We start from the raw sequence: 27830 nt of genomic DNA on the forward strand, positions 1-27830 counted from the left end.
ATCGGTGAGCCCTTCTAATCGGTTCATTGAAAAGTTCAAACTTAGCGATTGGCCACTGATGACCGAAAGTTAATTTGGCTCAAATCAGCCGCTTTCGAAAAAATCATGTGAACTGAACTGAAATGTGTGAACCAGGATTACGGCTTTTTTTGCCCTTTATATGATGACTGCTCAAATTCAGGTCAAATATATATGTGAAACTGATCCAGCGGTTCAGATCAGGTAAATGTTGATGTCTCCCTGGAATGTACTTATGAGAGGAATGCAGCCACCATGGTACCTGAGGTAAGTTAAGTTCACACCTTCACCTCATGGTACAGCAAACCAGGTAACAGGGGAAATGAGCTCATGGGCACTAAAATCTGAAACTACACCTGAAAGGATCAGCTTAAATATGAAATACATATACACATGTGAATACTGATAAATATTGTTTGTAAATGTAATTATCAACTACATGGTTAATGTATAGTAAATAGTAAAACTAAAAGTAAAGTAGAAGGCATTGCTGCTTACCGCGTTGTCTCCGGTCTTCCCAGAGAGGATGGCTCTAGCCTTGGCCTTGGTGAGGGGGAAGTATTTCAGATAGGCCTCGTACAGATGGCGGGCCAAGGCCCTCAGATCTGCTGCTTCCGGGTGCATGTGCTCCATGTCAGACGAGAACTCCGCCAGAAGCTTCTCCTTCTCTGCCTGAGGCATCCGGCCAAAACGAATAGCTGGGAAACAGAATCAAGAAAACACATTACAAAACACAAACAGATAAACAAAGACAGAGGCTGCCAGGCAAGGAAAATAAAGCAGCAGACAGACAGTTAAAAGCAAATTTAATAAAATTCTAGATTCAGGAGGCAGATTCTACAGGTCTCCCTCTCATTTTTGAACAGCCTGGATTTACTGATCCACCTTAACATCATGTATTGAACTGGCCCTAGGAGCAGTGATACACCGTATGAGGTGTATCAGTTTCTGATCTTGTAATCCTCATTTTCAGAAGCCATCCAAACAGCAGGGAACACTGACACCAGTGTACAATGTTGCATTTAAAACTAATTCTGCAGGAACACATCAGGCCACTGTCAAAATGTACCACTACTTCACACCATTCAACATTAAGGCCAATGTATGCTTCTCCGTTTTGACGGACACGGACAGATAGGACCGCCTTCTCCAACGTGGAACGCCCTCTCCGGGCCTCTCCGCGGCTCCTCGGAGAGCTTTTCGTGCAGCTCTCATTTTTCTAACTACAAGTCGAAATGGCGGAGAGCCCACGGATAGCCCATGGCTGTGATTGGTCCACTTACGCCAGCATTTCGGAATGGAAACTTCTTGTTCCATTCCCTACATCACAATAAACCAAAATCACAACTACGATTCTATGATTAATGTGACAAGTGTGTTAAGCTAGCGGCGTTGTCCGGCTGACTGTGGCTGGTTAGAGCACTTACGGCATGTGTGTACGGTCACTTACGGTTATAACGAACTTTCATAACGGGGCTAGTGGGCTAGCCACCATGCTAACTGCGGTGGGAACAGCGCAAAATCCCGCTGACTTTAATCCCACGGCTCATGACACTGTTTCTCAAACACCGTCAGGTTAGAATCAAACACTTGGTAGTAGTAGTTAGTATTAGCCTTAACATTGGCCTTGATATTCTCAATAAAACAACAATGAATCTATCAAATGTGTTGTTACACTAATTCATGTATTATTTTAGTGAGATTTTTTGCAGATTTGTATTATTCTAGTTCTATTGCAGAGCTTTCAAACTGCTTTCTTTATCAGATCTTTTATTATTTGGACAATGATCAATGAATCAGGTCCATTATCTAATACTAGATTAGCTACTACCCAAGGCAAACTAATTACACTTGAATGAAGTCCGGGTTGGTTGGCTGATGGCCGATATGAGCCTTTCACAGACTAATCCATATCGGTGTTTGTTTGCCGATGTGGGCCAATATGAAAATGTTTATTTTACTGGTGATAAAGTTGATTATTAGACTGTAAAATACCAAGCCCTCAATTACATTTCTTTATTTTTAAGGGTTTGATAAAAACTTATGAATACTGAATTAGACATCATTGTCAAAATCTTTTCTATGTAGGCTATATATATTGGACGATATATCGGTATTCATATAGGTATTAGCATATTGGTATTAGGATCACCCAAAAATCTGTCGGGCTCTTAAAATGAATGACTTTAAAGTGTGGAGCAATTTCTTTCAGAGGGAAAAAATATTTATTTTAGCTGTTGCTCAAAAGCCTTTTGGGACTCTTTCTCTTGACTTATCTTTTCATAATACCAGTGTTTAGTAACTTTCAACTGCCCAGATGTCAGCACATTAAAGTGAATTTTGAAATTCAGATACGGGAGATCTTGAAATGGAAAGATTCCCCAGACATGGGTTAGGAAAGATTTCATCATTTTAAAAGACTGTACACTCCTGGTATCACAGCAGAGCTCCTTTCTCTCATATATGACTCAACATCAACACGATGTGATTTTTACGAGGTGTGTCTGATGAAGCGATTACAAAAGGTAGTTTACCTTAATGACGGTGTTATCACAGATCACTGCAAAACCTCCTGACCTGAGAAGCTGTCTCACCTTTTAAAACAAAATCTCTATTCTCCTCCTCTCCTTTCCACCTGCTCCCACTGATAATATTACACTATGTATCAATAACTACCAAGGAGCCTGGTCTGACTTCACCTTTTTTTCTGTACATGGTTATCCACATTTTAAAGGATCTATTTTAAAACTTACTTTATACCATATTTCTAATAAGCCATAATGAAAGCACATGTACTTTTTTAAAATGTAAGAGAAATGGGTTGAGGATTGAGGTTTGATTTAAACTCAATGTCACTTTTAACTGCTGTGAAGTGATTTTACCTTATTCATCAATGTTGATAGTAAAAACAGGCAGTAATGAGACCTCTGTTATGATAGATACTTTTCCTTATTATTGTTACAAGGTATTTTTAAACGTTATGAATAAAGATGCAGTAGACCTCAGATCAGAATTCTGTAAAAATGTTCTTTGTAATTTATCTTAAAATGAAATTTATGCTGTGAAGTTGTGAAAAGGTTAAACCTCCTTTTTTTTTCTGTGAGTGGAAGTCATTAATCTCCCCCTTCAAGCATGTGGGCGCGTGTGTTCGCGTGTGTGCGTCTGAGGTTGTGTAATGCTGACTGTGTGGTGAACGCACACCTTAAGCAAATGAATACAGGCTAAACTGGCCCGTATCACCACCTGGGAAACGGGCCAGCAGTGATGACACAGCAGGTTGGAGAAATCAGTTGAGGTTTATGCTCTCCTCAGATGTCAATCATTGGTCTAGTAAAAACCCATTCAGAGCAGATTTTTCAAAGTGCCGCACGAAAAACCTCGAGGAATATCAGAGGAGAGAAACATGACGATAAATTACAAGAGAGGAGGAAAAATAACCATTTCATAGGGGAAGCTAAAACTGGGCTCAAGTCAGCCATGCTCATATTAAAATATAAATTGTTCTTTTTTATTACGTCTGCTTAAGCTGAAAAACAGCTCCTCAGTGAGTAAAGAGTCTTTAAACCTCACTCACACAGAATTGTTCAGTTTGGGCCAACATCTAGAATCTGTCAGATTTAAGGAATTGATAAAATTTCTAGTTGATCAGTGGTTGTTTGACGTGGAATTTAGGGAAAGGCGTGAAACCTGATTCATTTCTTAAATCATCAGTGAAGTGTCCTTCAGCAGACCTTGAATGCTCCTGATGCTGTGTCTCCAGTGTGTGAACGTGTGAATAAGATTATCATTTTATAACCATAGACAGCATTATATTTACAGTCTTCCCATTTTATGAATGTCACTCTAAAAAGAGTGTGTGTGACATTTATTTACTACATCATGTCGTACAAAAAATGAAGCCAAATTAGGATGTTTCATAAGTTTCTCAAATGCCAGTTGCTCTACACAGAGCAATTAACATGGGAAGATGTTAATACAGGTACAATTGTAAAGGCCCCATGTTCCCACACTCACTGGTGTTTTGAACTGTTCCCTCTTATGCTGCAGTCACTGTGGATGAGAGGAATGTGCTGCTGGACAAGGCCGTCAAATTTGGCAGACAAAGTGGGAATGACCTCTCATTCAGAAACTTCTGGTTGTTTATGTAGCGGTAGGGTTAAGAACAGCAGCAGAGAGAAGAGCTCGAGGTTAGTGCTCAGCTGCAGTAAGTGAACACATAGCGGTAGATGGTAATGACAATAAAGCGTTTGATAAAGAGTTGTATAACTTATAACCCTGTTTCCTGTCCTGTCAGCGTCTTGTCTTTGCACGCGAATACGTTTTATCAGACCAAGTCTTTTATGATCACAGTGTTCAGTTGCAGACACACAAAAACACAAACAAACACACACACACACACTGATATCTGCAAATATTTCCTGTATCTTCTCTTATTGTCTTCAGCTGAAGTACAGAAACGTGACAAATGAAAGGAAGAAGGAGAACAAGCTATGGTGAAAATGTTTTAAATTATATGGCTTCAATGGAAGAGTTTAGACCATCAGCAAATCAGCAAATCGCGATTATGTTTAAAAGAGTCAGGTCATTTCCCTCCAGCAGAGTCAGGAGACCTGTAGAATCTATACGACGGCTCACTGATGACATCATGGTGTCCCAATACCTGAATACTCACTTCCTGTTGGGCTTTCCTTTAATGTGTTAGCCAGCTGTACGAACAGCTATCAAGTTTCATTCATAACGCAGCAAACTTTCACGGCCCGCCCACAAACACTGTGATGCCTGTTTAATTTGACACAGGAATTTTTAAAGCTCACCCAAGAGGGGGAGGATATAATTTGTCACATCCTGACAGATGAAACAAAACCAACAAGAGTGACAGAAAGAGGTAAGGAATGACCTGTGCATTCCCACACCGTCATGGGAAACACAGATGTGCCATGTAATGTGCTGACAAAACAAAAGCTGTTCTACAGAAACGGGTGAGGGCGAAGGTGTTCCTTTGGAGAAAGACTTGTACTGTATTTTACTTCTCTACTTATTTTTTTAATGTACCGTCTGATCGCTTTTACCTCGTATCTCAGAAGGTGACTCCACTTGCTTCATATCAGTATGTCTATGTATACCGTACAAAATAATAATGAGCCTTATGGAAATCCACACATCACAAACATCACAACAGTTAATGCTATTGGTTGTTTTGCGGTGTAACGATTGTGTCTTTGAGTCGTGCTGTTGGCGTTGCAGGTTTAATTTTTTCCATGTGCAATGGGAACTGAAGGCTTTCGAAAGAGGCCTGAGACCGCAGAAGAAGCAGCAGGTGTACTCTTCACCATCGCAGCTCAGAGACCTGTGGAAGCAGTGTGGTGAAGATGTGTCTGCTGTTCTCAGAGGGCATCTGAGGCAGGGGAGCTGCTCTGCCTGGAGGTGTTACCTGGGCCACAATTTCAAAGAAATTACATCTGTGTGTTTATAGTGAGTGTAAGAGAGCGGATGGTCGGGGGGGGCCTCAGTCCCCCAGACAGTGAAAACACCTTTATGTCCGTGGTATGAACAGTGAAAACTTAATCACGCAGTAGCTACATTCAGTGATAGGACACTAATTGTAATGTTTGATTGTATCGGAAAAATACTTGTTTGTAGAGTGACAGTATCATCATCTTACCGTTGTGTGACATGCCGACATTAAGGCACTTCTGGAAGCGACAGTATTGGCATTTGTTGCGGGACTTCTTGTGAATGCGACAGTGGAGATCACAGTGATCGTACACCAGCTTTAACCTGATAGTGCGTCTGAAGAAACCCTACGAGAAAGAAAACAACACCATTACTTATGAACACATATCATCCCTGAAGTCCTCTTTTTTTTTACATTTGCTCTACTCAAGTAACTCTGCCCCCCTTTCTACATGAAATATGTATTTTTGTTAGTTTGACAATAATATTTTCTTTGGTACGGTTGTGTTTTTTGTTGACAGAAAAATAAGAAAATCATAAAAAGACTTCCGAGCTCTCTCTGTGTCTTATTAACACAGAAAGCACTCAAACAACCAGAGAACACACAGATACAGATTTAAATTAAATCAAGCTGCACCAAAATGGTGTAAATGTTGAAAAATCGCAGAATTGAATGAGTCCACAAATCCTGGAACCACACCCTGGAACAGATCCACACCAAAATGTAATAGGTTCTTCCCTCACCCATTGAAATCTGTTCTGTAGTTTTTGTGTAATCTTGCTTACACACAAACCAAACGCCAAAAGGGCAGAGGGGAAAAAACAACCTCATTGGCGAAGGTAACTAGAATATAGCTGCCACAATAAAAAAAAAGATGGGATGCTACAAAAAAAAGAGACTAAGTGAAATTGCAATTGAATATATAATAACCAATTTTTTTTTCAAATGTTGTGATAAAGTGTTTGTTATCAGTTATTTTTGTGAAGCAGCACAAAGTTTCTGTTGACTGATGCAGATTAGATTCCTGGTTCTCTCTAATCTGCGATGAAGTCATCCACACTGACCACAGGTGGGTTGTATTTTAGGGTGGATTTCTGCTTTGATGTTTTTAACCTTAGGACCAAAGCAGCCATAAGACTCACACTTATCTCAGCTATTAACTCCACGGCCATGGTCAAACTCCTGAACACACTATACACACAGTCACATGTTTGTTGATGGCTGTTTGACTAGGCTGACTCAGAGAGCTAATAGAAACAATTGAATGGAATAGAAAAAGGAAACCAGGAGGACTTCATTTAAGCTTTATATAAAAATCCACAGGTGGCTGGAGGCCGGTGGGTTTGCCATCTGATTCCTACAATCCACACATGTTCTTTTTTTAAATTGCAGCTTATTTTAGAAAGGAGGAAGTGAAAGGGGGTCAAGACCCCGCCTCAATAAAGAATGTTTTCTGTTTAGAAACAATTAAGTGTTTGCCTGTTTGGCAGACCCCCTCTTCTGGTGAGTGTCCCCTGAGACCCGAGCAGAACAATGACTACTGTACCTCACCTTCATTCAGCCTCTGGAGGTACTGGAGTAGTGGACAGAAAAACACAAACCTTTGTACTATGTAATGGATCCAACACAACAGCTCTGACGGTGTCACAGAGATTCCGCTCTAGGCTGTGGTTGCTTCGTGTTAAATTGCATTAAATTGAAGGTTATTTCTATTTATCTGTGTCCGTTTGTGTGTTTGTTGGTTGGTATTTTTTTCCCGCAGGAATACACAACTTAAACAGATTGCCATAAAAGTTAGTTGAATGATTTTGGCACAGATCCTGACCAAGAGATATTTCCAGGATTTTTTCACTTTCTTTGACATCGTGAGATTTTCACATATTTCCCAGGGAATCATTCATGGATCATGAGAAAAGAAATCAGGATCATTAAGGTAACCGAGTGTGTACAATGTGCTGCGCATCCAATAATCCTGATCTAGTAGATTTAAATATAGTTTATTGGGGGCCATGGACAAAGTTTTACAAAATATTAAAAATACCTTCCAATTATCTGCAGTCTAGTGAAACACTATCACAATGTAAACCCTTTACAACACATTGTACATTGTCGTCTCAAAGAAAAGCTGAGCATCCTAAAGGTGCGAAAGGAAAATGTGTACTTTCTTGATTGTTGTTGTTCTGGGTTTGTACCCCCATGGTTGAATGCATTTATTGTAAGTAGCTTTGGATAAACGCGTCAGCTAAATGAAAGTTAAACTAATGAAACCTGCTGAAGATGAGAGAGACCGATACCACAAATTATAGCGACTCGTCCTACAATGTCTGAATAGTTCAAAGAAAATGGAAACGTGAGTCACCCACCCCCGACACTCTATTAGTTATTTATATTCTACACAACAGACAGACAGACAGACAGAGAATGTCTTAAGGGCTGGTTGTATGTCTGTAGTCCTCGCAGGGTGGAAAATGTTTAGGGCCTGTGGTTGAGGTGACAGACATAAAAAAAAAATTATCTTCATGCATTATCAAGTTCTTTATTCCACCAACCCATTTCACCTGAGAGTGCCACGTGGTGACAGAAAAACGAAGGCTGGCAAAGAAACAAGACTTTGCTGTAGAAATACTTATACACCCACCCCGTACTATTTCCTGACACTAGTCTAGATGGTGTATCGTAATTCGCAATCTACAGACTGCATTTAAGTTTCATCTCCACTCAAGCTTTCTTTCAGTCATACCTTGCAGCCCTCACAGGCATGGACGCCATAGTGAAACCCTGAGGCTTTGTCCCCGCACACGCGGCACTCGATATTTAGTGATGCCGCCGTCGTGTCGTCCTGGAGCTTGGAAAACACGGGACTGTCCGAGTACTGAGGTGGTGACTCTGGCTCCATCTTGATTGAATCTGAGACCAGAAACATAATCAGGCAGGGAGGAAAAGCAGAAGGAAAACATGTTATAACTTTACCCTCACCTGTTAAATCCAGTTTTAGATTTAACGCTCAGACTAAGTTTAACACTCCTTGTATTTTCTAACTGATGATTTCAGCACATGTACAAATTAACATCTTGACAAACTCTCCTCCTAAACCTGAATATTCACGACACTTTCTCCTGCAAGAACTTGAACTGATAAAATAAGTTGCATACGATTCAGGTTATACTTATTTTCTGCTAAAAGACAAAGGAACTAAATCAACATCGCGGAGCAGACTTACTGTGCACATTCGGCTCTGTCCTGTAGCTGTGCAAGTTGGTGTAATCCATGTTCGTCAGGTGTTCTTCGCTCTGCGGCGGACTGGGGTCATAGGCCACGCCGACGGAAGAGATGGAGGACATGAGCTGGGGAGACAGAGAGGAAGGGACGGAGGCCGAGGAGATGGAGGTGTAGTCCAACGTGGACAAGTGCTTCATGTCGAGAGAGTGGGAGCTGTCGTCCAGCTCCGAGAGGTCCACGGCACTCAGACTGAAACCCACAGGCCAGGCCAGGAGCTGCTGGGTGTCCACCATGTCGACTGCGGAGGAGAGAGATGAGGCATGGAATAGTTAGCTGATGCAATATCCTATGTTGACACTGTGTGGCCTTGTTAAAAAAGAAAACAAGCCGAGAAGAAGGAGGGCGAGGGGAGGAGGGGAGGAAGAGGAAAAAGTTAAGCAGACAGGGAGGGAAAGGGAGGATGAGCTAAATAAGAGAAGAGAAACAAGGAAATGAAAGAGATGACAAAGAAAATGGACACAGACGAGCTCACACGCTGCAGTGGACATAGTTTTATTAATGTTTAAATATAATATCTAAAACATAAACAATGCACACACACACACACGCACACACACACACACACACTCCCGATCAATCCCTGTGATGAGTTCCCCCGGTCCTCTGGCTCCTTTGGCAGTTTGTCTGTTATCTGGTAAACAGGGAGGCAGATTGGGTCACAGGGAGTACAAGGCGAACCAAAGAACGTCTTTTCAGCTCAAAACACCATCTCCCTCTGCTGCTGTTTGGGTGGCTCGCTGTGCTATTACCCAACCAAAGGACACAGAAAGCAGGACTGTTTGAGCCTCCGTCTGTCTGAGGCCAAGGATGTAGGAATCTGACTGGAACGTCCTGTCATGTTCTGAGAGCGAAATGTGTTCGGTATCAGGTGGACACCGAAAACTGCTGTGACACTGTGCATTCCAGGGCTTTTTCGAATGAAGTTAAGTTTACTGAAAAGCCTATGATTTGGTCAAGTGTAGACAGCTGCGAATGATGTACGTATTGGACAATAAATCACCCTCCAAACCTAAATCGCTTTATCTGTCTCTGTCAGTACTTTCAGACGATGTGAATCTTGAAAAACAGGCTCCGATGAAAACGTTTCCTGAAATACCTGGCCACTGTGGTTTTAGTAAACATTACTCACACAGTTGTAGTGCATGTGTTGGAGACTTTATTTTTAGCTGTGGATTTGCAATTCGAGTAACTATTAGTTGTAAAATGACTATTACGTATACAAGATTGATTAAAAATAAACTGCACTGTAATGCAGGGACATGTCAGGGCACTGATTGGGTGAACTCCAATCAGACCATACTTGTTAGAAAGATCAACTCTTTGTTTCTTTGTTCACCAATTTATCACAGACGTGGTCTTATCTTATATTAACTCTGCCACTTTAGACACAGAAACATGAATAGCATGTGGAAAAGGAACATTCATTTCTATTCAAGATCCCATTCTAGACATTCCTCTGTGTTGATAAAGATTAGTGAAAGCTCTTCCGTCCATCCAATATCTAACTCAGATGGTCGGACATTGGAGGAGAGAAGTCAGCTGAGCAGGTCAAAGTCCAGTCATCAGAGGTTACTTCAGTCCACATGAGAGCAAACCACATGCAAGGCTTTACAATCAAGGGCACGTTTGTATAAGGGTTTGTTTGGGGACACGGGACAAGTTATGCGGTTGTTGTTTTTAGGATGTTTTAGCTCTTTAAACATAATAAGTAACAAAAAGCTGTTTGAAAGTGTAAACACAGAATATCGTTAAAAACTGGGGCCAAAAAAAAATATTATTCTTTAAATAAGGCTAAGTAATATTGAAATGCATGTATAATTTCTTTTTTAATTATTCAATATTCACAAAAAATGTAACACTCAATTTCACATTCCATAGACATCTAGCATTTATGTCAGCAAAATGATTTACAATGCACATTTTCATCATATTATAGTAACATATCATCGAGTGATGGTTGAATGATCTGTTCTAATTCACTTCATCCGGTTTGGGAACTGATAGTATCCATTAAACTATTACCATTAAAAAAACATTTTCATGAACATTTGAGCGGTGAATACTTCTTGTAGGAAGGAAATAGCTGATCCACAGGTCGTTCTATATATTACTGCTGGAAACAGGAGTTTTCCCACGCGTTTTTCGTTTTACGAGGGAGGAAGTCGTGCTGGAATCCTGACCCTGATTTAAACTGGAGAAACTATGAAAAGGAAAAGGGAAAAGTAGCAACAGTTTATAAATAATTAATAGAGTAAAAGGTTCACTGTGCTACATGGCCTGCCAAACAACCTTTTGTAACCAGCAGTGGACCCCAAAATAAACCTCCTCTAATCAGCCTCAAGTCCATAATTTGGAGAAAAAAAATGCAACAAAGAATGAGTTGAATTATGCAACAGGACAGAACTAAAATAACTCAGATGGCACCGTCGTACAAGGTATAAAAATGGCTCCACATTACTCTGCAAAACATCCCTGTGAAACAAACATCCTCCGTTCTCAACTGCTTATTGTTTCCTTTTTACTTGTTTGCGGATCCACTTAAAATTCAGATCCAGTGTGACATTGTTTCAGAACAGGAGAGAGAAAGTGTGTGTGAGCATGTGTGTGTGTGTGTGTGCAGCTTCCACTGCCTTGGAAGCTGCTAAGGGGGAAAATGCTGACTATTAATAACCAGAAAAACCTGGCTACTTTGTCCATCTGTTGGCCGGTTGCCAGCCAATCCAAACCTAAAACAGACACAGCGTTGGAGTCGACTGTGTCCTGGTTGGCATCAAGTCATGTAGAGATAGAAAGCTAGTGGGAGAGAGAGAGAGAGAGGCTCTAGAGATGAAGAGAGAGGGAGATAAAGTGAGAGTGGTGACAGAGAGCGAGTCCTCAGACCACTTCAAGAAATCAAACGGCACTCGAGAGGCTTTAGGAAAAAACCCTGATCTCAGAAAATTCATGCTCAGAGCCCAACACGATAAGAAAACAAGGTAGCTGCAGCAGGCAGTGTAACCAAGCAGCGTTAATGATGTTCTAACCAACTGTGAATCAAGTTTGTACTTTAATTTCCCCACACTGTAAGTGTGTGTTTGTGTGTGCGTGAGAATTCTCCTCAGATTTCCACATGTCAGAACTGGTCTTCCAGGTAAGACTGCAGCGCGTAGGAGTACTTTCTATTAACTATTGCCTCATTCATGACATAATAACAAAGGGCCAACGGCAAACTTCCAGGCAGGTCTGGCAAGATAATGTAAAAAAAAAAAAAAAAAAGACAACATAAGCACCCAATTACCAGTACCACAGACACTATAAAATTTGACAACTCATTCTTACTTTAAAAAAGTCGAGGAAAAAAACGATAAAAGTTTCGAGGTCTGGTCTGACATTTTCATTTATCCATCTGTTATACCATTTAAAACTTAGTTTTTAAAACCTACTTTTGTCAAGATGTTCCAACTTAAAAATGGCAAGTGAAATTAACTCACCTGATTTAGCTGCATTGTTGTGTTTATCAGAAAAATTCAGACAAGGCAAATAACTCTTTTATCTTCATCTATGATATCACCTTCAAGCATTATATAATGATAGCTTGGGATTGTACAAAGACAAGAACTCGAGTAGAGTGGTCTTGAGAGATTAGCTCAACTTTATTAGTAGAAACCACATAGATTGTTCCACACACCTTTTTCTCAGGTATTACTCACTATGCACATATCGTCACTTATGGTACAAAATCCCTCCTTTACAACAGCCACTGAAATGCTACTGGTGATGAACTGTATGTGAACTGTGAATTGTGAACTCTACACAATCAGTCCAGGAGCACAAATCCAGTCTACAGAAGTAAATATAGTTTTAAACTTGTTTTAGACAAAACAACTATACCCACATTGCCTGCATTGAATCAACCGGGTGGTAACATATAAGTGAAGAGCACTAATCTGACGTTACACAAAGGGTATGACCCTTTTTAGTGCAGGTGAGGCAAGAGGTAAAGTGCAAGGTGACCCAATACCTGGATTATTAAATGAAATCCTTTTCCTACAATGTTAACTTAAAGAGTGGAATTGATGCTGTTCTCACAGCCTGACAAAGCAGCAGCTCTGGAAAAAGAGGTCAAACAACGAGATGTGAAATATTTTCCATTCAGGGACAAAGTTGCAAAATGAATGAAATGTTTTTTAACGTTCATATTTCCTCACAACGGCAACGACTCGGTCCAAGATGGACTGAAGCAAAGGCTGCGGATCAGGTTACAGCACAGAGAGAGGCTGAGCTTCTCCTCTTGAACCTTTGAATGTGGAATTAAATTGAATTTATTGAATCAGGTTGCATACAAAAGAGTACTTAAGAAAGGAAAACACAGCTCAACAGAAGTTCAACAAAAAAAGGAATGCAAACAAAGCTCAGAGTGACAAAGCCCTGCAGTCAGAAAACATATCTAGTGCTGTCATCACGTCTTCTCCTTCACTCCCACACAGCAGGAGTCATTTCTACAGTCAGGAGCCGAAAACACACAGAGCGCGGAGTAGCTCAGGACACGAAAGGAGTCAACATAGTAGCCGGTGTGGTATATTTACCAATGCGAGAGACAAAAGACAGAACCTGTCCTGCTGCATTCAAAGGCATTTACGCTCTTATCTTTTCTGTTCTAATCAAAACTGTCCTCGGAGGGTGAGAACGGCACCAGCAATCGCACAACAGACTTTCACTCCATCACAAGCACTGCTGGAAATATACATTATTTTGATCTTGGAATTGGAAAAGAAAATACATATTGAGTGATGTCATCTGAGGTTAAACATCAATCTACTACTTGAAAAGTATTCTCGCTGTTGCGTCTAAAATTATATCAGTATTTACACTCTTTATTCAAGCATTTTTTGCACTGTAAGCCATTTATATTATCACAGTTGTCCTGTGTATATGAATGGGTATTGTGTGCTCACAGCTCTGTGACTTCCTGACCTCTTCATGTAAAACAGCATGTGTTTCACTGTCAGTGACTAAAAACAAAGATGCACCCGCCCTCAGGTCTGCCTTGTCGTCCCCCACATCTTCTTTGAAAAGATGAAGCGCAGTTAGAGCAAACATTTTACCCTGGTTATTCCTGCGAGGGGAAACTGCTGGGTACTGGAAAATAAAATCACATGCTGCTGTGGTAAAGATCCGGTTTATTTGTCAGCAGCTGAATTGACTAAATATAATATTAAACTGGAGCTCAGCTGAGAAAGAGGAGGCTTTGTAAAGCTGACATCCTGCTTCACTCTTCAGGAAACTGGTACTTTGTTTAATCTTTGGTTGCGTGAAGCCACAGTGTTGCTGCGTGGGCCTCCCCCTACATGATCAAACAGGAATGGAAAACCTAGGGGCACCTGAAGTGTCAGTTCCGAGGTCTGAGCTGCCCTCTTAACAAAACACGCAAGAGTCGGTTCGCATCTGAAAACCCACTCGCTTGATGGTTGCTAACTTTACCCATGAAACTTCAAAGATTGGCCCAGTGGGAGGATTCACACCACGGTCTCTGTCTGCTGGGTACAGCTCTGACTAAAACAGAAGCCAGACAACCTTTATTGTCTATTTTTTTGTTATTCACCTTCAAAAGTGAGGAAAGTGGGTCAAACATTGGGTCAACTGTAGGTCAGATCAAGGTGCAGTTACTGAAGAAGATGTGCTCACCACAGCCTATCTGTGGGTTTTACATAAGGTTTGAATCAGGATATTATTTAATACTACAATTTAATTACTACTTCAATTCTAATTAAACAAACAATGTGTAAATTTGACCTTTAGGGGTCTCTAAATCAAAACAATAGTGTGATCCCATGATGATGATCCACATGACTTTCACACAAACGGGAATAAATATTCGATTTTGTCCCATCATCTCTTTGGTTTTAAAAATGTTCCCTAACATTCAGGATATTGTAAGTATATAAGAAAACCAAAACGATAACATCGGTGTAATTATTTTGGTCATGTTATAAGAATTGGTACATAATATGTCTTAACAACTTGTGTGTACTCAAAAAGAGGATATGGTGCGTGCATTTACACACAGACACACACAAGAAGACAAAGTAAAAGACAAGACCGTCTGGAGAAAATGGAGCAACATCACATGACACATTTACTGATAGAGTTTTTGCCCTTTAAAAGGGGAAAAACGTTTCTTAATCAGTTTCTGAACAGCAGGTTTTTGGGATGGTTTAAATAAATGATCACAATATTACTGTGTTCTTGCAAACAAAACCCAGCTTAGAAAGTGTTAAACTGTCTGAGAGAGGGCAAACTGCATCTCAATAAAACTGACTGACCTGCAGCATCTCAGTTATAAGCACTGATGTCTGCTCTAATCGACTAGAAGAGGAAATCAACTCACCAGACATCAAGATTAAATGTACAGTTTGTATTCATCGCAGTGATCTGAAAGCTTAGAGCGTTTTTATCAGATGTACAGTGACATTAGAATGACCTCTTCCACTGTAGCTACCTATAGCTCATGCACTGATTCAGCGCAATGAACTAAATGGCAGCTACACACACAAAACATCAAACACACACACACACACACACACACAAAGAGTGCAGTCCACTCACCCTGTTCCTCCCTAGAGTAGTTAAGTGTCAGTGACCAGTAACTAAGAGATAGTGATTGGAGAAGGGACTGTGAGTATATCTGTATGCGCGTGCATGCATGCGTGTGTGTGCGTGTGTGTGTACGTGTGTATGTGCATGTATGTGTGCGTGGTGTCGTGCTTTTCCTCAGGAAGTGATGACCAATAGAAAGAGAACTACACACATTTTCTCTCTACCAGAGTCTGGACTCAGCAGAAGTTCAGAGAGCGAACTATCATGTGCTCTGTGTGTGTGTGTGTCTATGTGCATGCATGTGTGGGTCTTTCATTCTGAATAACCATACAGGGAATACTCTTGTATGTGTGCTCCTTTGTATAAACAAGGTTTATTTTATGTGTGCGTTGCGTGGTTGTGCGTGGTTGTGTGTGTGTGTGTGTGTGTGTGTGTCTGTGCGTGGTGGTAGACATCAGATGCTGATGATTTCCTGTTGCTACACTGTGACAGGCGACCTCATCATGCCTCTCTGGTTGCACTTCTCTCCCACCGCTCAGTCATTCAGTGTGTGACAGCACTGACGCATTCACTCCTGCCGCCTTATGCAATACCAACACAACACAAGGCTGATTGTAAAAAAAACTGCAGTCTCTCTGGATTAACAGCCCCGATACGAGGGACGTTTGTCAGATTTCCTGCATTCACAATACGTTTTGTACATTTTGTCTATGTCTATTGCCCCACTCCTCCACAAAATTTCATGGAAATTCGTTTAGTAGATTTTGAGTAATCTAGACAGAAAAACAAGACAGACAAACAGATGAACAGACACATAGACAGACACCAATAAAAACATAACCTCTTTGGCAGTGGTTATAATTTAGAAAGCTGTTTAGGCTGTAAGCCAGCAGACTATCTGAAATTGTACTCAATAAATAACAGCAGTAAGGATCACAACACATTCCCCAAACAGAGATGTTTCTCCTTATTGACTGTGACAATCTGCATCGATATATATTTAAGGTGACTATGTGAGGGGAAGGTATGCACGCATTTTTACCTGCAAAACTAATGCGACAAAAGGTACCCTGACATAAGGGAAATAACATAGAGGAGTCCGGCAGACTCAGTGATTCACAGATTCAGTCTAAGACCAAAATTATTCACTCATTACAGAGAATACATTTTGGGTACTGACGATTGGCCTTAGATGGAAAAGCATAATAGCATAATTTGAGGCTTTAGGTCCCAGATTCAAGAACCTGAGGTTCCTGCTCAGAGCAGAGAAGGAAGCGGTGTGGTGACAGTGAAGTGGAATGCTGAGGCACAGAAAAATCGGCATTTCAGCCCTCTAGAGAGAAACAGGGAACCAGAGCCACCAAGGGAGACACAGGGTTACTATTAGAAGTCAGAATCAGAGTCTGATGATGAGGCACGGTCAAATAACTGTCGCGTGGTCAGAATGCACAGGTGTACTTGGTAAAACGGACACTATTGCACAAAGACAGTTGGCTACACCTGATTCCAACATTGCCAATTGAGGGACTGTTTTCTTTGGCAGGCCACACTGTACAGGTCAGCTCTGTCAGCTGAACATTTCAACAACACGCCTGTGACGAAGAGAAGGAAAGTTGTGATTTCAGAGAACATGCACAAATAAGGATAAAACCAGCACGCACGCAAGCACGCACGCAGGATGTGATCAGAATCATGTTGTGACTGGAGCTTGAGGTGGGCTATGTATCACAGGGGGACAGGGGGACTAAACTCCGCTGAACAGCACTCTGGGGGATAGTAAATAAAGATATCAAACTCTTTTCTGCAAACAAAGACGCACATTTAAGGTCACACACAAATTATGCTGCATATATTTCCCCACAGAAGGGCATTTAAGCCCATTGGAACAGATAGACTTACTATTGAAACTGAGATATGGGCAAGGCCATACACACACTGAAGAAGGTCAGTTTATAAGCACACAAGGAAAGAGAGCACACATATTATTGTAGTATGTTTATCTATATGCGTGTATGTTTATCTATATGCGTGTGTCTATATGTTGCTCTCTGGGAATCTGTGGTTTCACAATAATCTAAGGACATGAACTTTCTCCTAATTCCTTTAAATAGTCATGAGTTGATGGTTGACAAGTCCCTTGAGCCTCGAAAGCTTCCTCGCTGGATAAGGGTAAGGAGTGGTGCATGCTGTCAAGGCCTACCACACACAGACACACACATACACACACACACGCACAAACACACAAACAAACCACACACAAATACATATACAGTATGTGAAATGCTGTCACACTGAAAGACATTTATGCATGAGGACACGTGTGCACAGCATAAACAAAGCACAGTGCGGGGGGGGGGGGGGGGGGGGGGGGCCTCCTTCCATAAGGGACAAGAGAACCAAGCCAAATCCCATCTATCTTGTCTCACACGCTTGCACACACTATCATATACATTCACACATGAGGTTTAGAAAGGTTGGAGACTGGGAGGGAGAGGAGGCCTCCACAGTAGGAAGAGGGAGAGGTAGCCTACAATGTGGAAAGGTTCATGCCTTGTTCCTCAAAGTAGAGAAGAAAAGACGACAGTGAGCCGCCCACAGCTTCGGTTTGGCTGGACAATAACAAAACAACACATGACGTACCAGTCTTTCATAGAATTTACTGGGACTTGCCGGGAAAGGTGTATACTGAAAACGGATATTGAATTGTCTTGAAAGGAAGGTGCAAGGAAATATATGTGTCAGAGTTGGCACAACAATTGACTGTTGACCCCCTCAACTGAGCAGTAGTAGTACTACCATAGTACTTTCAAGGTAATGGGTAAGAATACCTGAACTAGTTTGTTGCCCCATTCCCGACGAGAACATTCCTGCTGTGCATAAGCCGATCTTGAATGCTATCAGAGTTCTGCTCTCCATTTGATTTAAGGAAGTTAATATCAGTAGCTCAAGTACTGATACATAAGAAAGCATGGTTCTCAGTTTCTGAAACAACAAAAAGTCAGACTTTTTTTTTTTTAACCAATCCCAGAGTTAACATTAGCATCTATAACTAGCTAGCTAGAGTTAAAGAAATATGATTTTGCTGACAGCTGCAAATGTTAAAGGGGAAATATTATGAAAATTCCATTTTTGTAGTGCTTCTACACGTTAATTTGGGTATCTGGCATGTCTACCGTCCCAAAAACTCTTGAAAAAAACAACTCCTGTGATTTGTTGTGGTTCCTCTATGTCAGAAACGATACGCTAGAGTGCGTCGAATGGGATTACGACCGAAATAAACGTCATAGTCACACCATGCCCATGTAGGGAGTCTCACTAAATGGCCTTGGACGAGCAAGCTAACCGGGCAGGTGGAGCCCGGCTAGCGTTAGCTCGCTAGCTGCTACCCGTTAGATATTTAAGCACCCGCATAATCAAGGGACCCCCGGGACACCTCTAAACGTTGAGTCAACAGTGTGGTAGGATGCTGCTGCTCCACCAGCTCAAGCTCCCACTTCTCCCACTGCGGGGCTGCTCTGGGGAGCTGGGGCTCTCGCAGCCAGGCTCACCGGGCTGAGGGGAAAGGGGCACTCAAAAAAGGTCAATCTGAGGAGGGCTGTTTTAGACAGGTTAAAAAGGTACTGTTTTAAATGATCCTTATGGTATTTTGCCCAAAATATGTTACAGACATTTCATTAAGACCCCAAGGAACCATATCAACTGTGGTAAAATGGGCATAATATGTCCCCTTTAAGGGGTCTACAACCGCAAGCTTCTTCATTTGTCTAAATTAAATCATATCATTTAAACTGCCATTCGAGAATGGAACAGATGACGAAAAGCTAAGGTGGCACAGCCTTGCAAACAGTCAACTTATTAATAAAACAATGAATGACAAAGATAAATGCACCATCGACATAAACATTTCCATAAATAGTGAAGGCTATTATCAGTGTTTGTTCCTGTTTCATTACTACAGTCATTTGGTATTTACCATTATTCACCAATTTCAAATTGAGGGGGATGATTTCACTCGTCGTACATCATCCCCACCAAGACTTAAACTGTCCCAAGTGATGTTTCAAGCAGTGTCTCAGTGGTTTAACCAATGGAGAACCTTGTGCACATGTCTGAGTCACTCTTCCCTTCCTACTTGAGACTCTGGCTTTGACCTTAAGAGATGACGTTTGCTCCCACATCTTTCTAAAAGGGAAATTAGGACAAAGGTTACTGGATTTCCCTACTGTCTGTTGAATAATATCTATGTTAAAGTGCATTGATGGAAAAAATACTTTTTATTAGAGTACATGTGAATTTGTTTGGGAGAACGCACCAGTAAAGCAGAACAGTAGCCGAAATGAATTGGGTCTTACAATGTCCTGCCTCATTTCCAGGTCGGGGTCCTGTAATATGTTGGGGGCCTGAGTTAAAACCAAATCCAAAGACTTCTATTAAAGGATAATTCTGGTTTATTCCAACTTGGGCCCTATTTTTTATAGACATGGTAACAATTTCTGATGTGCTATTGTACTCTGAAGTAATCGCTCACATCTGGAAACATGGTGACATGGTTACAACAAAGTCTGACAGGACCAAAAACATAAATCAAACAGTTTGTAAATCATCCAACAGTAAAAAATAGATTATGCACAACACTGTATTTGGCATTAAAACCAAATGTAGTGGCACCTGAACTGATTGGATAATATTTCCACAGTTCACCTTTGTTTCCTCTTCCAAGTTTGTTTGACCTGAGGCTTTTCTTTTTGTTTTAAACCTGTGTGATGGTCTGAACGCTTCAGTTTCTTTTTCAGCTTGACTCTTCTTAGAGCTTCCAGATTGCAGGACTTCACCTGGTGAGTAAAATCTTCACAACCTGTCTCCTTTCCATTTTTTCACAGTGGCTTCCTCTGCTCTTCGTCCTTTTGTCGCACTCACTAAAGGTCAATGAGGGCACAGAGTCTCTTTTCACGAAACCTGGTTGCCCTCACCTGTCTCACCGATTACTGAATGATACCATGCAGAAGCTGCATACTGATCCGCTAACCCTGCTGAAGGGTTATCAGACGCTCCCACACAGGTTTAAAAACAGCAGTAAAACAGAGCCAACAGCAGTAAAGCAGAGACTTGGAAGTATTTGTACAACCTCAAAACATTACTCAATCAGATACAGACTTGCCTGATATGCTTTTTCTTTATTTAAAATCCAGAGGCCATCCGTAGGCTATCCTCTGAACCGCTCTGAGACAATCGGTCTTCCTTGGTCAAGGACGTCCTCTCATTGAGGCTGGGGAATGTATCAGCAATTATTTCACTGGATTCTCTGATCAATGGTACACCACCTTCCTTACTCAGTCCTCTAGCTGAGGGCAAAACAACAAAAAGCCTAACACAAAGAAGTCCTTCTTAATGTCCCTCTCCGTCTCCCACAGTCACTGCAAGTGAGGTATCAAAACACCAGACTTGTAGTGGTCCTACTAAATGTCCACCGGACCCCATTCCTACCAACATCCTGTAGGCCAAATGTGCAAAATGTGCCAACCATCATGATCAAAGCTTTGAGAACATTTTGAAACCTAAATTATTTCTTTATTGACAAAGAAGAAAAACAAAAAAAACTGGGTTCTTCATATTGACACATATCACCCAAGTGCTATGAATAAGTGCCATTGTTTTGGAAAAATGCAGGTGACTATTACTATGAATGTTAGATGTGTTTTCAAATGTCATGAAATAATCATGAACATGGCCTAAGAGCAATCAGTCTAGACATTGCATAAACATTTTTTGCCTCATCAAGTAAACAGCTTTTAATACAGAATGCAAAGAGGTGAGAACTGAAAATTTGCTTTGATGTAATACCGAACGTGAGTCACTTCTCAGATGGCAATTGTGGCTGTTTAAGAAGAGCTTCCTTTGTTCGACATCGTGTCACTGTTCAGAGAACAGCAACACATTCTGTGTGATACTATGTGGAGTCTTTGGGCAGCAATAACCAACTATACAACAATATAATATAAACAATAATATAGAAAGAAAAATGTTTTTAACTAAACCACTTTAAAACGTTACTGCTATTAAGAAAATTCCTGATTCTAAAATTCCCTACATAGATTGAGGGAGACACAGTAAGGTTGAACAGTAAAAAGGCAGTTTGAGGATATTGTGATCTGACGGCGTGCGATGGAGACATAAAAGATTATCCGGTGGAGCTGATTTTTTTTTCTTCAGCAAACAACCTGCGTGCGAGCCATGTTTGTTTGCTGTTAAAAGAAAATGCCGCTGCGAGAAGATAGTAAATTGTGAAATGATCGGCCTTGAAGTTAATAATTACACCTAATTTACAGAAAAACAAATAGATAACCTCATGACTAAACTACAATGTCTGATAGAAACAAATGAGAGGTGGGCTTTCTGAAAACACTCATCATAACGATACGAAAAAGCTGAACCATAGTGAAGAAAACAGGATGTCGGCAGCGTGAAGGGGGTGAGCTGTCTGTGGGCTGAACTGGAGCACCAGATCAATGTTTTTATTTATATATTTATATGATATTGATGCAGAGTCGGAAATGCCGTTACAATCATTTTCAGCTCCTGCTAAGGCTGTTTACATTACTTCTTAAAGCCCCTACAAGCAGCTGCTGAGAGGACCAACAACTGCTCCTTTCGATTTATTTATTTTTTTAATCCACACAAATGTTCAAAACTAAAGAAAAAAATCGTGTCGTAGCAGCTTCTTTAAAACCCCCCAGAGCTCTACAGGTCTTTATCCCCGGCTCAAACTCTGCTTTGTGTGGAAGTATGCCGTATACAGAGAGTTAAACACGACTTTCAGGCCGCGTGAGGGACAACATAAACATAGCACGCAATCTTGCGACACTCCTTTCATTTATCATTTATAACAACAGAGCAAAGTCCAACCCTGTCTCAGGCCTTTACACACAAACACACACACACACACACATACACACCTAAACACGCACACCTTTAAAAATGATATAACTTGATAAGCAATAATTATTCACTGGTGCTGTATCAATACTCTCAGTCAGGCAGTCACACTAAGAAGCTTAGGCAGAGTTGACCTGATGACTTTACAGATGAAATATTTAGGTGTGACTGAGATTTTAGCTGAGATTTTATAGAATTTCTACTTTTGTAACACGAATGATCCAAAACTCCATTTTCACAATGCAAACTTAGAAATACACACTCAACAGCTATACCTTATTTTAGCCACTTTCACAAATTAAACTTAAATGTGAAAGAGAAATGACATTATGACACATTTCTTTGACTTTTCACAACTTCTTCATATCAGATCGTTTCTCAACCACATATTTGTCATAAAACCTGCTTCTTTAAAATGGCTTTGTTATCGGAGTGAGAATTTAACTTTCAGTGACCTTAACACCTATGACACATTCTGATAAAGAATTAACAAATAAAAGAATCATCTCGATAGTAATTCATTCCCCTGATACTGTATGAACAAAAATCATTATGTTATAATCTGTGAAGATCTGGGTTGTTTCTAAAATGAAGGAGCATCCTTACTAAATGATGCTAGTTAAGACATAACGAAAGATGACTGAAAAAACGCAGCTGGTGCGGCACATTTTAGCTAATTTACCACCAAGACCGTGTACTTTACATTACCTGGAAACCAGTTCCCAGGGAAATACATTTGCTGAGACTTGCCATTTGCTTGAAAGAGATAATCTATCGCAGTGACCTTTGCATATATGTTTATTATTCTGTGTAAATGTTGTACTGCCTGAGCTTTCAGCTACATCCCCACAATAACATCAATTGTGAATAAAATAAAAAACGGAAATAGTGGTGAGGGATATACACTATTTCTCAAGCCAAGATTTAAACTCATAAAATAGAATTGCTGTGAACCAAACAGCCCCAAAACTAAACTCCATGATTCGTCAATTCTTAAAAAAATCTGACTCACACACAGTTACCACAGAGAGCAAAACATGATTACTTAAAAGATAAATTACTTAAATGTAAAAACCTTTAACTCAGAGGTGACACAAAATCCCCTGTACATTTCTCCGACTGCTCACTGTGATTATTTACATTCAGATTACACAAAGAGATGAATGGATGTCTACGGCAGATTATATTAACTCTACTGAACTGTTGGCAGCGGCGGTCTGAGTCTTGTACAACAACCTCAATGATCACGATAAAACCAGATTAGACCATTAAACCGTTCACATCATCAACCAGAAGAGTCACACATCAGCAAAACCCAGCCACAAATCAGTGTTGGCCCGGGCCCTTATTAGTGTGTGTTTGTGTGTGTGTGTTATTCGCGTTATTGCTGAGTCACGAGTAACAATTTCCCAGTGAATTCAAAAACACAGTGCTGCCTGAGTCTTGTGCAATCAAAACCCCTCACATGACACCATCAAATGTAAAAACCTGAAAATGTGTCTATTCACAACCAGTCGAATGTTGTGAATAGACTGCTCATCGCCGAAGCCCCCCCCCCCGCGGCGTCTCGCACTCACCTGGGAAAATACCGTGACAGCCCTGATGGTTAAAATCTGCGCCTGGTGTTTGCATGTCAAGAGTCACGCTCGTGCTCGCGTGGCCCGCAGACACAAATACCGGCCGACATTTGACTGGGTGCCACTTTGACAGTCCTGTGGCCGCACCCCCCCATCACCACCCACCCCTTCTCTACGCCACTGGCAACCTGTCAAACAAAAAAAAAAACGAGGTGTCCACCTTAAGAAGATGGTACATCCGGTAAGTGTGCCCGCCAACATGAGAAACAACATGACAGGTTTAATTTCTGACGAGTTGTTGATTGCTCTGTCCGCACATGTTGTCACAGAAGAAGCCGGATTACTTAATGTCAGAAATGAGAAATGTTTCTTTGGTTAAAAACCTGTAAAAAGCAGACTCGGTGTAGACTGAAGGAGAATAAGGGTTTTTAAGGTGGAAGACACACACACTCAGAGGAGGAAGGTGACTGACCTGAGGAGACACACACACACACACACACAACTCGCGGTGTTTTCAGACTTTTTCTTCTCTTCTCTCCGTTTCTTCTTCTTCCTCTCCTTCTTCTTCTTCTTCTTGTTGTTCCTCGGCTGTGAGAAGTCTTCGCTCCGCGGCTCCTCGCCTCTTGCAGCGGACTCGCATGTGGTGTCAGAGGGGTCCTCCGGTGTGTTCGCTGCGGAGGTTTGTGGTTGTCATGCTGCTGTTCAGTGTGTGTGTGTGTGTGTGTGTGTGTGTTTGTGTGTGTGCTCGCGCGTGTGCGTGTGTTTGTGTATGTGTGTAACTCTGTCTCTCGCTCGCTCTCTCTCTCTCTCTCTCTCTCTCTCCGGGATTCTGGGCACACACGCGGAGGAATCAAATTACCCTCCACACCTCTAGTTTACTTCATCAGGGTTTTTCTGAATTTGTATTGTTAATTTAATTTGATTCCACATTTAATAGTGCAATAATTTGCACAAACAATATTTTCTAGTGGGAGAGCTGTAACTCCACTGCCCCCCCCCCCCCCCCCCGTCCAAGAAATAGTCCGCTCTTAAAACAGTTGGCTGTCACGTATACATTTCAGTATTTGTACAAGTTGATCAAATTAGATAAAAGATTTAAAACCCTAACATTATGGATTTGAATGTGTGGCCCCCCTGTTTCCTGTCTTGTTCATTATGGCACTCATAACTTGCTCCTATTAAATATATAAATATATTTTCAGGTGACACAGATATATCACCTCTGTGTGTCAAGTTTCAGAAGATACTGTAGAAATCTGAAGAACATTCTTTTATTAACTATGTTTTTATTTTTCTGAATGCAACAATGAAAAAGTAGCCAACTTTCCCTTTAATTTGTACTATATATATAGTATTTCATTCCATTAAACTTGTTGATTTCGTGTGTGGAAATCAATCGTCCATCCAAGGACCTGTACCGTAAGACCACAAAAAGATGTGCATCCATTTTCAAAGTGGGCTTCTGTAACCGGGTTTTCTCAAACGATGGACCACATGACCGCCGTTTACATGAGGGTTAATCACAGGCGAGACCTTATGTTTCAAGTCAAGCTGCTGGACTTGCTCTTCGTTTTGATTTACTTAATTTAAACTCAGGATTCCCTCATGTGACAGCCTGATATTTGTGATATTTGTTTGGTTACTGTTGAACTCTGAATTTTAGATCAAGCTGAATTGATTAACCCTCATAACCAGAAGGTTTGCAAATATGGACCCCGTATTGTAGAGAGTTGTAACGTCAAGATACCGCGCCAGGCTCAGAAAACATTAGCTCTAAAAACATAAATAGTCACATTTCAGTATTTGTACAAGTTAGTCAGGTCTGCAGGAAAGATCATCGGTGCCAAATGACCACCATCCAGGACCTGTACACATCCAGAGTCAGGAAACGGGCAGGAACAATCACTGCAGACCCCTCTCACCCTGGACACAACCTTTTCAAAGTCCTCCCCTCTGGTAGGCCCTACAGATCTCTGTTCACCAAAACCACCAGACACAAAACATGAAAACAGACACTGTTTTCTTGTTTTGTTTTGTTATGATTGTTTTGTGATGTGTATTCTGTGTAAGCAACTGAGAGCCACTTTACCAAGTCAAATTCCCTGCTTGTGCAAACTTACTTGGCCAATAAACCTGATCCTGATTCTGAAATGAGATAAAACAAAGTTAAGTGGGACATGGGACATTGATACCTGAGGACAAAGCCAGGACAGGTGCGTCCCGCTGCTAACCCAGCTCTATATTCACCATACAGCCAGAGGTGAGAGAAATTATTCTGGGCTTCAATTTTATTTAACTACAACTCCATTGCATTAGGTTGAAAAAACTGAGAAGTATAATGACACTTAAATGTTATTAGTTTATTTATAATAGATGTTGAAAATGATTGTTCTCAAGAACTCATTCTAAAGACATAGAACTATCAAAGGGGTTTCTTGTCAAAGTCTAAGCTTGACCTAAACTTGTGTGTGCAGTTTTTGTAAGGCTTTGAAATGCAAAAGTCAAGAAACCCTATGCAGCACACAGTTCAGAGAGATACCATATGTTCTTCTTTTGATCGCTGTTCATCAAAAGATCAAAGAAACTAAATGTAAATATAGTTAATTTATGGTACTTTCACTGTGCAGCTTGATTTCATCTGCTCCGTCATAACTCGATGCTGTAGGAACTAGGTCAGCTGCTTACTCACAGACCTACAGAAACACTCTGTCTCTCAGATATATGATCGTCCTCCCCACGCACAATTTCTTTGTGCTGAACTAAATAGGAAATTATGCCCTTGAGATTTTTGCTGTCACAAACAAAACGAAGCAATCATGTCTGACTGTTTACACAGTGGAGTCCCAGCAGACTGGAGTTCTGCTTTCTGAAAGTCCTCATTGTCAAAGCACTCGTGTCCCTTTTCAAGACTCTCACCCGCTGATCTACTGATTAATAGAGATATATACCTGACATGACATGTTTGAGGACTATAGGGGAGCAAGTTATTCAGAATCAGCATCAGCGACGATGCTAGACACCCGGAGATAGGCCGAGATGATCCTCCATCCTCAAGTCTATTGGCAGATTAACAAACTGAATCTGGATGTGATGATTTTGGTTGGGAAGAGCACCAAGATAAACAGGGTTTGGCTCGATGACGCTTGTTTTGGTGCGTTGGCCGCCCACATGCACGTCCCTATGAGCTGAGTGACAGAGATGTTCCCACAGATCTCCACTGACTGGTCGTCCAGTGGACTGAGAACTGAGCGGCGAGCATTTCCTCTGTCATCACTGTATTGTGTTCAAAGTGAGCCTTGTATCTGAATGTGTGATTGTGTGTCACATTATCTGTAATGGAAGAATACAGAATGTCTTAATCATTTTTACTATAGTAATAATTAAAATACCTCAGATGAAAGTGCTTTTCCTGTTTATACAGTAACACAACAAGCTCATGCACACACACACACATACACCCACCCCCCCCCCCCCACACACACACACACGTGTATACATCGAGGGTCATATATGTATATATGTATGTGTGTGGGTGTGTGAGTGTTTGTATATATATATATAATAAACTATAATGTTGTTGACTACATATCATAGATTTCTGTTTGTATAGATCAGTGTGCATGACGTCATGTTACAGTGTCATGTCTGTCTATCAATGTTCCAATAATAATTATGACCATCACTATCATCGCCTTATAAGAATTATAATAAAATGTATAATAATAATAATAACATTGATAATAGGGCCATTAACTGTATGTTTCCAAGCTTTGTCTTATTTAAAATGCCTTACGGATCTTAACTGATGAAAAATCTACAGCACAGTATTTCCACATGTATATAGCGCCATCTGCTGGTTCAGCACAGCCAGTCCAACCCATCCATTCATAATAAAAGAGATTATATCTAAGTGTGAGACATTAAGAGTGATGATGTCACCTTAACAATGACACAACGGGACTCTCACCTTAAGAGAGTCCGTCGAATCCGGT

General features: G+C 40.9%; 1 protein-coding gene across 1 annotated transcript in view; it reads right to left on the reverse strand.

The window, feature by feature from the left end:
- The window catches only part of pparg (peroxisome proliferator-activated receptor gamma), a 29295-nt gene extending 5288 nt beyond the window's left edge, over positions 1-24007 (reverse strand). Inside the window, exons 1-5 of the mRNA XM_062404844.1 lie at positions 23839-24007; positions 8694-8990; positions 8214-8380; positions 5681-5819; positions 517-716 (exon numbers count right to left, since the gene is read on the reverse strand). Coding sequence (XP_062260828.1) covers positions 517-716; positions 5681-5819; positions 8214-8380; positions 8694-8990; positions 23839-23893 — 858 coding nt within the window. The 5' untranslated portion in view covers positions 23894-24007. The remainder of the gene's footprint in view (positions 1-516; positions 717-5680; positions 5820-8213; positions 8381-8693; positions 8991-23838) is intronic.
- Positions 24008-27830: the final 3823 nt, after the last annotated feature.

This window comes from Platichthys flesus, chromosome 2, assembly GCF_949316205.1.
Source record: "Platichthys flesus chromosome 2, fPlaFle2.1, whole genome shotgun sequence".
Taxonomy (NCBI): Eukaryota; Metazoa; Chordata; class Actinopteri; order Pleuronectiformes; family Pleuronectidae; genus Platichthys; species Platichthys flesus.